Here is a 13,395-nt window from a genome sequence, read left to right on the forward strand (position 1 = left end):
ATGAAAACTGATCATAGCTCTCTAGTGTCAAGTTTGAAATTTCAAAATATAAAAGACAATAGTCTCTTCAGGTGAGAAAATTCAGAGGTACTTTGGTCAAGGACATCAAATAATTTTATGTTGGCACTATAAACTTAACCATTCCATTTGACTCATATCATAGTGGACACTAATATATTTTTAGAATCAAGTAAATAGTAAGCAGCACTAGCAATCTACATCACAGGACTTGTTTCTATACTGGTCTGGAGACATACATGTAAGACTATAAAAGATTTCTTTGTGTAAGATGAATATGTTCAGATGATCAGAACATCAATGAAGCTTATGGAAGAGTAAAATATGGTTCACCAATGTACTGTACATGTGTGTTATGTAAATAAATTTGCTGACAAAATTGTCAAGAGGTTAGGCTTCACTTGGTTATTTGATTTGAAAAAATTGAGTTAAAAGGGGCAAGAAAATATTTTTAGAGGGCCTTATTTAAATTTGATGAAACACTAAGAAGTAAAGTACAAGAATATCCAAATCTTTTGAGTGGTATTTGTCATTTGGCCTTTGATGATGAACTAATATAGACAGTGATCTCATATGAACCTTTCTGATAAAAACACATGCACAGACCATATTATCAGTATGACAGGTATTGTAATTTATTCGTAAAGTGTGACTCATCAGTAATGTTGCATTGTCCTCTGGGAAGACACGTTCAGACAATTGTCTTCTAACATGATGCTATAACACTGAGATGATAGCCAAATTATTCTGTCTCCATGCAATCTTGTGCTAGGCAAAATGGCACATGGCAGGGGTTTGAATCATTCACTTTCAAAAATTTTATGTGATTTTGTTGCATGGTGTTTACACTTCACAAAAATGTAATTAGCATTTAGTTTCAGCAAAGATCAATATCCCTGAATAATTTCCAAAGCTTTGTGTACAGCTTCATAACATAAATAGTTCACTAATAAAGTTATACAGTTATTTGTTAATTTTCCATGGATCTCAATTTTCATGTATAAACATGTAATTGTATAAACGAACAATAATGATAATTAGAAAAATGAAATTACCAGATTTTGATGTTTGTCTTCTTGGAGATGTGTAATGTTTCCTAAAACAGTGGTATGCTTCAAAATGCTTTATTCTGGTTCGTAAGCCAGGTTATTTTCAGCGGTTGTTTTCATTTCAAATTTTATTTTAGGGTGGAAAAATTGCCTGTCTGTATCTATGTATATAACATCTAATATTCTATCAAGTGTTGGCTGTTATAATGATACTTTTCCTAGAAATAATAAGAGTTGTATTGTGGAGTCATATGCTATTTGTGCTACTGCAAATATTTACAACTGTCAGCTGAATTAGTAAATGATATAACAGAGTGCAGCATGTCATTGATCAGTTTATATCATAATGAATTAGCAGTTGTCTTTGCCACACCCATGCACAATGCCACTGTACTGGATTCTACTTGAAAGTAAAGGTCTATCAACTCAGACAGAGTTCTCATTGCATATGAATACATAATTTATTGATTTTCACTGATTAGCATAGAACATATCACATCAGACAGATGTGAATTCAGGAAATATTTACATTCAAAAGACTTTCACAGAATTGAATATTTCAATGCCATGTTGAAACATGGTTTTTCAATTTGTATTTTATTTTTCAATGAAAAATTGGCATGCTAGTTCATAAACAGCAAGCAAATGATTTGTTACAACAAGAAATGCAATTACTGTAAAGAAGTGTACTTTGGGTGTGTATGATATATATCTGAGAGATGTATAGTAATTAAGTTTGTGCATTAGCCACTTTTCAACCATAGCTACCTGTCACAAGAGATTTTCCGTCCAGAGATATCGGCCGACAAACCAACAGTTTGCATTCTACTGCATTCATATATATCTTAGCAACAAGATAAGTCAGTGTCAGTTTTGTAGTTTGTCATAGCTGAACTCCTTGTTGACTTGGTGACCTGTCGTCTTTGCCCAGACAATGAAGGTAATAATAAAGCATGAGTGTATAGCTGACAGATCTTTCACTTGTACATTCTCTGTTATGATATAAATGTCAATTAGCCATGTAGTTATTGGAGGGACCGTGGTCCAGTTGAATCATTGGTATAGGATAGTGTATACCACATACATGCATGTTGTACATTGGATATCATGTTGTGTACATTGTACCTGGGATATCATGTTGTATATATTGAACATGGGATATGTATAGGATAAAGCCCGAGTACGAGGGCTCTTCTGGTATATAAAGTCCAACCAACGATAAAATGTCGAGGCCGCAGGCCGAGACATTTTATCGTAGGGTTGGACTTTATGTACCAGAAGAGCCCGAGAGTACGAGGGTTTTATCCGACTTAAAAACTATCGCCCCTAACTGATATATTTTCGTTTTCAATGTGTTTATGTCAACCGTCCCTTTGTCAATGTAACATGTTTAGGATATGAATTAAACTTTTATTTGTGAAATAGCCTTCCAATGTAATGGAACATCCTATAAATGCCCCAGGGCACATTATATAAATGCCCTAGGGCACAGCAGATTTTGTGTTGCAGCTGGTTTCCGCTGTGTTACCAAATTTGAATATTAAAACGTACCAGATGTCTACAGAATATGACATGTTCACTTTTGATTGGACAGTACTTTACTACAGCGCTGTCATTCGTTTCTGGAATTTGGTGACCAAGGCTTTATGAGTAGATAAAACACCCTGAATTGAGCACTCTGATTGGTCAATCAACAGTAGATAGTTTTTAATTGTAAATATTGTACATGGGACATCATGTTGTATATATTGAACATGGGATATCTTGTTGTATATATTGGATATCTTATTGTATATATATATATTGTACATTGGATATCATATTTTATATAATTTTACCGTTCATGGAATATATTGTGTGGCAGGGTAGAGAAGATATACATGTATAGTTTACTGAGGCCTGTCAATGCCATTAATAATGTATAAAGTATCACATTTTACAGATGTGTTTTGGTTCTGTGACTAGTGTATTACTGCAAGTTTCTGAAGTTTCTGAATGAATTTCTGTCCCCTTTTCTGATAGATTTTACTCTTTGAAAAGCTCGATGTGAATTTTCCAAGTTTGTTCATCCTTTGATAAGTTCAGTTGATGTACTTCTATGTGTGCATGTAATCTATTAAGTGTGAAAAACTTGAGATACAGTATTCTGTAAACCACCTTCTCACTTCATCAGATGTCAGTAAGTTAGAAAAGAAGTTCACCATGCATAAAACATTTGGAAACTAAAAGACTAAATAATATATAATTTCTGTTTAGATTCTGTGAAAAAGAACGGATGAACTAAGGAAACTGTTTGCTGAGCTACAATAACTGACGTGTGTTGGTTAGTCTAATTTTAGAAAGGAAGGCTCTGGCACAAATTCAACGGAAGGAAAGCTTTTATTTACATACATTTAATGTGAGTGATATGAAATATAGAAGATTACAGATTTACTGTGACTGGATCCTAGCCTAGAACTGAGAATTGCAACCAAAATGTTAATTGGATGACTCAATTGTAACAGAAATGTAAATTAGATGGGACAGTTTTAGGTTAATTTATGAAACTTGAGATCAGATAGTAATTGCTGTATGAAACAAGCGTAGACTGATGTGACATAAAACCTGTTATACAACTGTACAGTGCATTTGTACATGTGCACTGACAAATATCTGGATCAACTCATTCCATCATTGGCATATTGGAATATCTGTGATTCTATACTGGTTGCAATAGTTGCATTAAGTTGGATTCGTTACCAAGGATTGTGTTGGTTCAATGTATGCAAGATACAGTAGTCTTTAGGTCATTGTGTTTATTCAGTCAGATACAAAGAGGAGGGATCTAGTGCATTGTTCACTGTTGTATAGCAGTGGAATTCACAGCTACACGTAGCTGTTGAAACAAAAACGTTCATTGTTAGCTAACCTTAGAAAGCACAGCAAAGTATTCATGATTTTGAATATCAATAAATGTTTGATTCCGTCAAAGAGTTGAAATACAATACTTTTAATATGAATACTGTATCAAATGCTTGGAATACTCCTTCATGACAGTCACCAGTGTTTTATAAGGTGGCACTGCATTTAACCAACACGCTTATGTTACAAAGCAATATTCCTAATTAAAGATGACATGAAGAAGACTTCATTTGTTATATTTTCAAAACGCAGAAAATTTAAAGTTTAGTGTGGTAGCAATAGCTTACGCAAAGGATGGAGGTCACATTTACAGTAAAAACTTCAATTTTATTGTTGATAAAAAAAAAATAAGTCAAAAACTTGAAACTGATGTTGAATTTTAATATATAATTTGAAACTAGAAGTTATGAGGAAAAACCCAGCAATTTTGTTTTTACTGTAATGTACTCCCAGTCTTAAATGGCGGACGTTCAAAAAAGTTGTTAAAACCCTGATTAGAACGGTTGAAATGACTCTCATTCCAAATGGATGAATGATGTTGCCAAACAAATTCACTATTTTGTTGAATAGTTTTCCAAGACTGAAATGTGAAATTCATACAATTTGACCCAGCAGAGACCCTCAAGGGTCTATGGGCCCAGCCAGTTCTTTTGAAATGTTGAAAACAGGAGAACGTAGAACAAAGAAGCCAGAAAATCAGGTGCTTTGTTTGCATAAATTCACACCTCTTTCTAATCCAACTAAATACACGACTGCTTGTCATGTTAAAAAGTAAACCAGTGTTTTATTAATGTAAGCGTAGACCCTCGAGAAACTTTCTCAGGGGAGGGGGGGGGTCTATGATATAAGGGAGGTAACAAGTAAATGTCACCAGGGTTCCCCAGTTGTTTTATGGCCTGTTCACACACAGTCTGTTGAAACGCTTCTGAAATATCTCAGGTGAAATACTGGCATAAAATGTTATATGTGGACGCTCCTAAGTGGTCCTGAAACAGTGTTGCTGGCTGGACCGAGATAGTGTACAGATTAAAGGCCCTTTGGGCAATCCTTGGGATTGCCTTTGTTCTGGTATGTAAGAGGATTATAAAAGTGTGATAGTGGAAATTGTAATCTAGTAAGTAAATTTCTGGCGCCAACACAGGCCTTTAACCCTATCGGCAACTTGCTGTGTGAATGGACCAATTGAGCTGTTTTAAACCCCTTCATGCAACATTCAATTCACTTTCATCTCATAGCAACAGTTGGTTCAATGAAGAGGTCAATTTACTTATTTCTGTCTGGTCAGAGGAAAGCATCCAATGAATTGCTCAATGGAACTGTAGGGACAGTCATACCGGTATGTACAAAAATTGCCAAAAACGCTCTGCAAAAGGGGCTGAACGGGACAGCCGAGCAGTGCCACTGGAAGATGAAGGCACCAAAACTCATGTACAATGAAGTTGTGGACAGCAACAGGCAAAGTGGTAGAGGGAAAATATCGTTCACATTTGCCATCTTGTTGCAGTGCTATAAGCTTGGCCATGTACAACACTTTACCTCGAGAGGGCGCATTAAGCTGGTTAAAACACCGATTGTGTGTGTGGACACAAGCGGACTCAAACTATAAATCCTCTGTGTTTGCAAATCACAAAATGTTGTCACTGAAACGTTTCCAACTTTACCCTGTGTGAACACAGTATTAATGGAGTTCCCATTGGTACATCAATGCAATCAGATTAGGGAACAGCAGAAGTGGAAGCAGGTTTCCCAAATCATTTAACACTGTTCCCAAACCTTAGCAAAAGCACTGTAAACCCTACCAATATTTTATCTTTGGTTTACAAATTACTAAAAATTGAATAAATTTTTGCAAAAAAATGATATTAGGGAAAAAATGCTGTGCAACATGCAGCACCCTATTATACTGTATTGTTGTTCACAAACCAACTGTTATCTCCAAGTATCAATGTAACACTTTCACTTTCAAATGACTCAACTATTAAATGTGACCATTATTTCTCTTGGCACACAATCAGTCGTTAATCCGTCATACAGCTGTGTTTCATGGCCAAATTACAAATAGTATTTCTCAGTTTTCAGAAAGAAAGAAAATTGTAGATTTGTTGTAATTAAACATAAAAGCATTTCCTTTAGGCAGGTAGTTGTTTCATTTTATGCTGTATCATTTGCTATGGTATGTGCTTATCAACATTTGCCAGGGCACATATCTGTGTGCTCATTTTAAGCCAGATGTCAATTGCTGTAAAATAATTTAACAGAAGTGACAACCGTAGCCATGACGTGATGGACGTGAATTATAGTATAGAATACATGTACATGTAGGTCAGCATGTCAGCACATACAGGTTTACTGGCACCAATAAAGTTTGTTCTTTATATTATAGCACAAGTTTACTTCAATGTTGGGCATCACATCATGTTCATGTACCAACCTTTATTTTGATGACTTCACAATGCCATGAAAACGTTAATCACTTATTTGTAACAAGAGGTTTAAGTACTTAATGGCAAGGACGGGATATTATTTATTAAAATGTGTGAACATTTCAGAAGAAAATAATCATTACAATGTTTTCATGATCTTTATCTTATTGTTTTGATGATGGATAACTGCAATGTCAACACTCCTCCATTGCCAGGGTAACCATAACTGTCATGTCCCGGTTTATGTTTATGTATCTTCATAGTAATATGTTTAACATTTCTGACATTGAACCATCAAATGATACCGAAATCTGTTTGACACTCAATATAAATGCATATTCAACAAAACTTTAATGTTAAATTAAAATTTCAGGACTTCCTCACTTGAGTCATTTGAATAACATTTTATAATACACATTTACAGACAGGGTCAATAATTAAACCTATTTTTCTTGAAGTGTAAATCTTTCTTGTCGTTATGAAACGTCAGCAACAAGTCTGAATTATCATGAAGATTGTCAAGCAAGAAAGGAAAGCTGATTGAAATTTACCCATTGATGAATGGAAATAACATACCGGTACTCAGTTCACAAAAACCCGGACGTTCCATCTTTCAATGGGTCTAGTATTCGTAGCCATAGGCTTTTAACCTTACTTGCCCTTTGTTCACATTTAAAGTTTTTCAGGGTCACTTATCTTCCTTGCCATCACATAAACTTTGATATTTTCTAGCAATACCATTTGCATCTCACTGATATGCAGTGTTTTTTGCTATTGTATGACTATCATGTACATGTGCACACATGGTGTTGGAGACACCACCATCGTTATCCTTTGTCCATGTAATTTGATTTATGGTTGTATCTATCATACAGTATTTATGACACAATAACTCATCCACATTTTGATGCTTTGCTATGGTGACCAATTTTACAGGCATGAACATATGTACTGTTCAAATCTGCTAGAACATATACAACAGAACTACCTGTGTGTGTCATTCTTTAAGCTTCTGATGAACCAGATGTTTGTCCATAGCACAGATCTGGATCAATGGTTTCTGGTTCACAGTGGGTGATCTCATTAACTGTGTCCTGATCTTGAAAACTGAGGTAGATAGGTCTCCTGTCTATGACCCCATTACCTGTGACATGACATCTCTCAGTCAGAACTATTAGTGTTAGACACCTTTAAGTGGTCTATGCCCATTTTCAGCAGTCTAATTACCCTAATAACTGTGTTTTTTACTAAGATAGAAAGACTGTTGCTACGTGTGGTCTTGTTAATTGCATGTCTACAAAGGGAATCATAAGAAGAAACTACATTGCCCTATCCCAACTGTCATACTGGTTTCCCAGTTATCTCTTCTGTGCCAAGATGCCGTCTCTTTGACTGCCTTCTTGTCATCTTCTTCCAGTGTTTAGTTTTTAAAAGTTATTTTTGGTATGCATTGTCACAATGCCAGAAGAAGTGATGAGGTTCACCAATGTTATAGTACATCTGTTGTAGTGTATATGTAACTCTGAATGTGAACTCTTGGGGGCAGTATTACAAGTTACTGTGTACTTCAGTGTGGGGACGTTTCTAGGGATGTGAATTTTGTGATGTACTTGAAATAATAGAATAGCAAAAGCTTTATACTGGTATATAAGTATATATCCCAGCAAAGTCAATAGTAATGCCCACAATGCCCTTTGTCTATCATCCCAGCCACACTAAAAGTTAAATATACAATGGCACCTGGTGTATGAATACAATATCTAATAGTGCATTTTCTAAGTACCCGGACTGGAAATTTTTATCAGAAAATGCCAGTTTCCTGATTAAATTTGATCTTAATGAACTATGACCCTGGGTGCCATGTATTACAATATCACAGGCATGTTTGATAAAGGTAGGGTAACAACAAAGGCCTGTCCAGTAGATGTTTATGTCAAGTTATAAACACATACCTAGGGAGTCTTATTTTAAAATTTAATCTCATCTCTCTTTATATGCAGTGTCATTATGATATTTAATTTCATCTCAGTCTGGTTTTGAAAGAATCTAGAGAGAATTTTTATTAAATATCTATTGGTACTGCAGTAATATTGGAAAGCAGGAAAGTTGACTACCCCTGAAATTGTCGTCTTAATTTTATTGAAGCAGAAAAGAGAATGAGTCACTTTATTTAAGATAGAAGACTGACACACAAAGTGTGTCATTTGAGTCATTTTAGGTTGCTAATATCATAGCAGTCTACGGAAAGATAATCCTTGCAGCATGTGGTCAGGGAAGACACTCAATATTATGTCAGTAATCAGAGATGACCATGCATTCTAACATGGGTCTTGCAGACTGAGATAAAAATAATTTAGAATACCATGCATTGAAGTGATCGCTTTTCAATTTCCTCACAGGGTAAAATATACACTGCATTGAAATGCTTATATCTAAATTGTTTTCTTTCCGTGAAATAGTTGTAAATTATTTTCTTAAAAAACATTTGTAGGCAGCGCTGTTGGAATGTATCCTTTGAAAACCTTGCACATGTGTGACAATATCAGTTTATGTTTGTAGACCATGGAAAGAGATTATTATGATGTCAATATCAGGTGTAAAGGGGATCCCCTACTGAAGGCCTCTCTCATATTATTATGATAATTTCAAAGTACAAGTCGGTGTGCATGCCTCTCATTGTGTAGTTGTGGGCACAGAAAGCAATTTAGTGAAACGGAGGCCGTTGAGATTATAGGCAAGGCTAGACATTGAAGAGTGACAGCTTTGAATATTGCCCTGCCCATCGTAGCAGAGGTTCAACCCATTATTAGGCTATCCTGTACTGTAGACACAGTGTCTAGTGATTGACTGCAGTCAGCAAACAGTCACAAGGTTTCCTTGAAAGCGGTGAGTTTTTTTGGAGGCACGTAGATGTGAGGAGAATACATGAAGAGGATGAATAATAGGTAGCTATTGAATATTAGGTGAGAGACTGTCCCAGCACTTACTACCTTGTGACTTAGATTGAATAGTTCAGTCTGCATCGTATAATGGAACTGTAACTAGAAATCCATTGAGGCTGTATTGTGTGAATCAGTCTACTCGCATAGCGGCTACTCTACTCATCTTACCATTAGTGATTGTCCAGTAAAAACTGCAATCCTGTGGAAGCCAAATTTAACCAACATCTGCTCAGCCTGCCATCCCGGATACAGCAAGATGGCTGAGCCACCGGAAGAAGACAAGAAGAGTAATCGGAAAGATGAACACCCAGAAGCTGTATTCCATCCTGCTGGAGAATTTGGAAAAGAAGGGATTGGTGGAAGGGTGAGAAGAGTTACTGATTCTATGTTTAACACTGTGACTGAGAAAATGGGATCATTGCCTCTTGGCAAACGCAGAGATCCTGAGCCGGTATTCAAGGAGATAGATCGCACTCTTAAGCTTCCAGACAAAAGGGCAATATTCCGAGCCTCTCCAGAACATCTTGATAGTTACAAAATTCCCGGTGCTAAAGAGAGTCAAAGCAGGCAAAGTAATGGAAATGGAAATGGAAATGGTCAAATACAAAATGAAGGAAATTCAGAAGAAGCTACAGAAGTGAATACAGTGACAGAGATAGATGCTGTCAAGACCAGGATGGAAATGGTAATGTTGCCATGTGATCCAACTCACATCAAATGTTAATGAAATAATGTATTCCATATATTCCTGGCACTCCTTCCGACTGCCACATACACCACATGGAATTACATGCATCGCAAAATATTCCAAACACAATTTAAGGTTACAAAAAAATGCAAGAAAGACACTGTTAAAATATAACATCATTGATTTGTTCATTCTGATATTTGCAGTTGTCTTTGCAGACTGCATAGTATTAAAATCAATGATGGCTGCCCAGTGAAGTCACCTAATGAATGCTAATAAGATGAAACCATGCTTTACTCTTTGATGGTTGCCTATGTTATTTAGGGTTTTTTCTCGCCCCGCTGATTTTGTTAAAACCTTTGTGCTTGAAATACAGTATTGTGTTTTCTAAATGCCTGTCCACATCTTTAGGTGAATTTTTTTTTACATGATTTGTCATCAACGTTTTCTCATCACCATTTCTCATCAGGTGATGTTGATTTGAATAATGTTGCTCTTTTTTGTTGCAAATAACATAATTCCTCAAGATTGTAATAAAAATTGATGACAAATTTGAAGCACCTCGGCAAAAATGTAGCAAGCACTGATGAGTCAGATCTTGTAAATTGATCGTCTTTCAAAATGGCCCTTGATTGTTGTAAATTCACCCAGCTTTATATTGCTCATCCGTCATCATTAACACATTGCATATTCTAAATTCTGTTTGTTCAAGTGTCACAGAAGCTCATGACTAATCTCTTAAAACTGAAGACATTTTTCACTCATCACAAATTTATGAAGACTCATGATGGTTTGGTGTCTGGATGACCCTCAAGGCTGGTGTGTTTGTTATGCAAATTTGAAACTGACAAGTTTCAGGTTCAAGTCTTGCTGCCATGATCCACAGAGTGGGTTTTCAGAGGATACCATGCCGATTCGAATCAACCAGCAACACAAAATTGTGTCATAATTGATTTGAATAGACTGGACATATTTGACTACAATGTGGCAAAGCCCCCATCAATGATTGCTATTGTATTAATAGCAGCTAGAAGTCAGATCCAAAGAATAGTTTTCCAATGTTTGTGAACATAGATATGATTTTGGAATCAAGTGCAATTTCAGTTGTCCCCTGATATACCCTGATATGATTGCATTGATAAGCCATAGCAAACTTTGGCAAAATTAATGCAGTTACCTCAATCAAAAAACACTTGTACTCTATTAGCCATAGCAGCAGTAGGCATTTATTCCCATGTATTTATTTTAATCTAGGAGTGATTGTTGACAGTTAAAACAGTGAATGAATAGTGCACATTTTCATGATGTGGCTGTTTCTATTGTATAAATTTCAGATAGTTTTGATTAATTTGGACTTGACTAAGATTGATTTTACAAAATGATACAGACTAGATAAACAAAAGAAAATTAGATGTAAATGCTAGTAATGATAGTGCTAATTCAAATTACTATGTGCATAGGAACTACTGTTCTTTGTTTCTTTGTTACAATGCAGCGTTTCAAAGAAAGAGAGAAATAATATCATTTGTTAGAAGTGGCACATCTGGTTCATGTGTCTGTATTACAGCCCATTGTTATCCATAAATTGTCTGCACTATTCACATCCTTTATTTATTCAGAAACACAAACTATGACCTGTCATATAACATGATTATGAAGCAGTCTTCTAGACTCTACTGTTTATTGCTGATACAAATCAGTAACTTAAATTATTGTAAATTAAAAAACTGTCTTTTTTATCTTGTGTGAGTTTTATCAAAGCTGATGAACACTAAAATGAATGCAGATTATTAAATTTGATAAAATTTCAAAAAAAATACTGCAGTCAGCTGGGCACTGATCTGCAAGCATGCTTAACACTGTATCTGTATAGTATTTTGTCATTGCACAATGACTACACTTAAAAAACATGGTACCAGTAAATATTTGTCAGTGAACAAATCAAATCTATCCATACAGTGCTTGCATAATGACTAACAGTCGATAAAGTACTTGTATGTTTGCCATATAGAAGCACACATACACCTAAAGTAGTAATTACAATTCAAAATGTAAGCATGCCTGTATGTTAGTTTCAACGTGAACTTCAGAAATGCACCTTGAAGGTTATAAATTCAAAGACTGACACAAAACAACCAGTGCATCATTTTTATCATCAGACATCCTTGCTATTGTTCAGGCAATAGCAACACTGTTAACTCCAATTTGAGCCATACAAAATTCCTGCAAAAGAATACATCAAAGCATAAATATACAGCACAATGTGTGCCAGTGTAGCCAATCACATACATGGAAAATACTAAAGCTTATGTCACATCCCATTTTCTGAATGGAGACGTGTGACTGCTATATATATGCATGTACATGGATTGTATGTACTTGATGTTAAAATGACTGAATTTAAAATTTTTGACATGTGTATATTGTAAGATTGTAAAAATAAAATTGCCAAGGTATGGTATGACTCATTTTCATCGGAAACTTCACAACTTATAGCCTCATATACTCATGAACTCAGTTTGTAAAGAATAGAAATGTCAGACATGATGATGTAGAATTGTGTACGTGTCTGGAAAGAATAATGTGGCATATTTTATTGTTGACAAATCCTAAGTAATCTCTATAACATTTGCACTATGGGGCTGTCATTCAGTGAATTTTATTGGTCTAGCTTTCATAGTGGTCTGGATATCTCTATTTTAAATTCACGTGTAACTGAAAATTGTATTTAACATCAATTTTCAGCTAAAGATATATAATGACTATCTGATTTCTGATAAAGTTGTCCCAAATAGCGTGTGGTCGATAGACCTGACGTCTGGTCAATTGAAGGAAGACGTTGTATTGTGACTGTGTTTTATTGACTGTTAAGATGAATGCAGGAAAGGTCTTTCTGTTACACTGTTCAAATCATGTGGGAGTGTCTGTAGCATGCAATTTCTTTTTGTCTTTCAACTACAGGATGTGATTTGATTCTGTCTAAGTTGTAATAGTACATCATAATCCTACAAGTAGCAGGGCCATATAGGAGTTGGTAACTATTGTGGTACAAAGAACGGTACCGTACATAGCTCTCTGTTAGTTGTTATGAACATACAGGAATTAAGGTTTCTAAAACATCTTATAGAAAATCTTTGTCTTAACCCTTTCACCACCATGGTTTGTCCCAAATCCATTGTTTTCTATGGTAAAGTTGGATCTGTATACAGGGAACTGGGGATGAAAGGGTTAAGTTACTGTATGTCATAAATATAACTTTATCCATGGACACTTGCTATAAGTATGATGTTGTCAATTGCATAAAACATGTACCGGTAGTACTAGTAGTGGTTTACTTCTGATATTATAATTATATACAGTCAACATGTTGCTGT

The 13,395-nt window shown here is 35.3% G+C and overlaps 1 protein-coding gene across 14 annotated transcripts in view; it reads left to right on the forward strand.

Moving 5' to 3' along the window:
• LOC139139745 (dihydropyrimidinase-like) overlaps window positions 1–13,395 on the forward strand; it is a 76,262-nt gene that overhangs the window by 14,847 nt on the left and 48,020 nt on the right. For 2 of the 14 annotated variants that reach the window (XM_070708617.1, XM_070708615.1), the window contains exon 1: window positions 9,046–10,018. The exons of 10 other annotated variants lie outside the window; for them this stretch is intronic. In XM_070708617.1, the coding sequence (XP_070564718.1) occupies window positions 9,590–10,018 (429 nt within the window). In that variant the 5' untranslated portion in view covers window positions 9,046–9,589. Of the gene's footprint in view, window positions 1–9,045; window positions 10,019–13,395 lie in introns of those variants that run through there. 2 more of the 14 variants (XM_070708613.1, XM_070708614.1) reach the window with 2 other exon arrangements.

The sequence above is a fragment of the Ptychodera flava genome, chromosome 9 (genome assembly GCF_041260155.1).
Source record: "Ptychodera flava strain L36383 chromosome 9, AS_Pfla_20210202, whole genome shotgun sequence".
NCBI lineage: Eukaryota > Metazoa > Hemichordata > Enteropneusta > Ptychoderidae > Ptychodera > Ptychodera flava.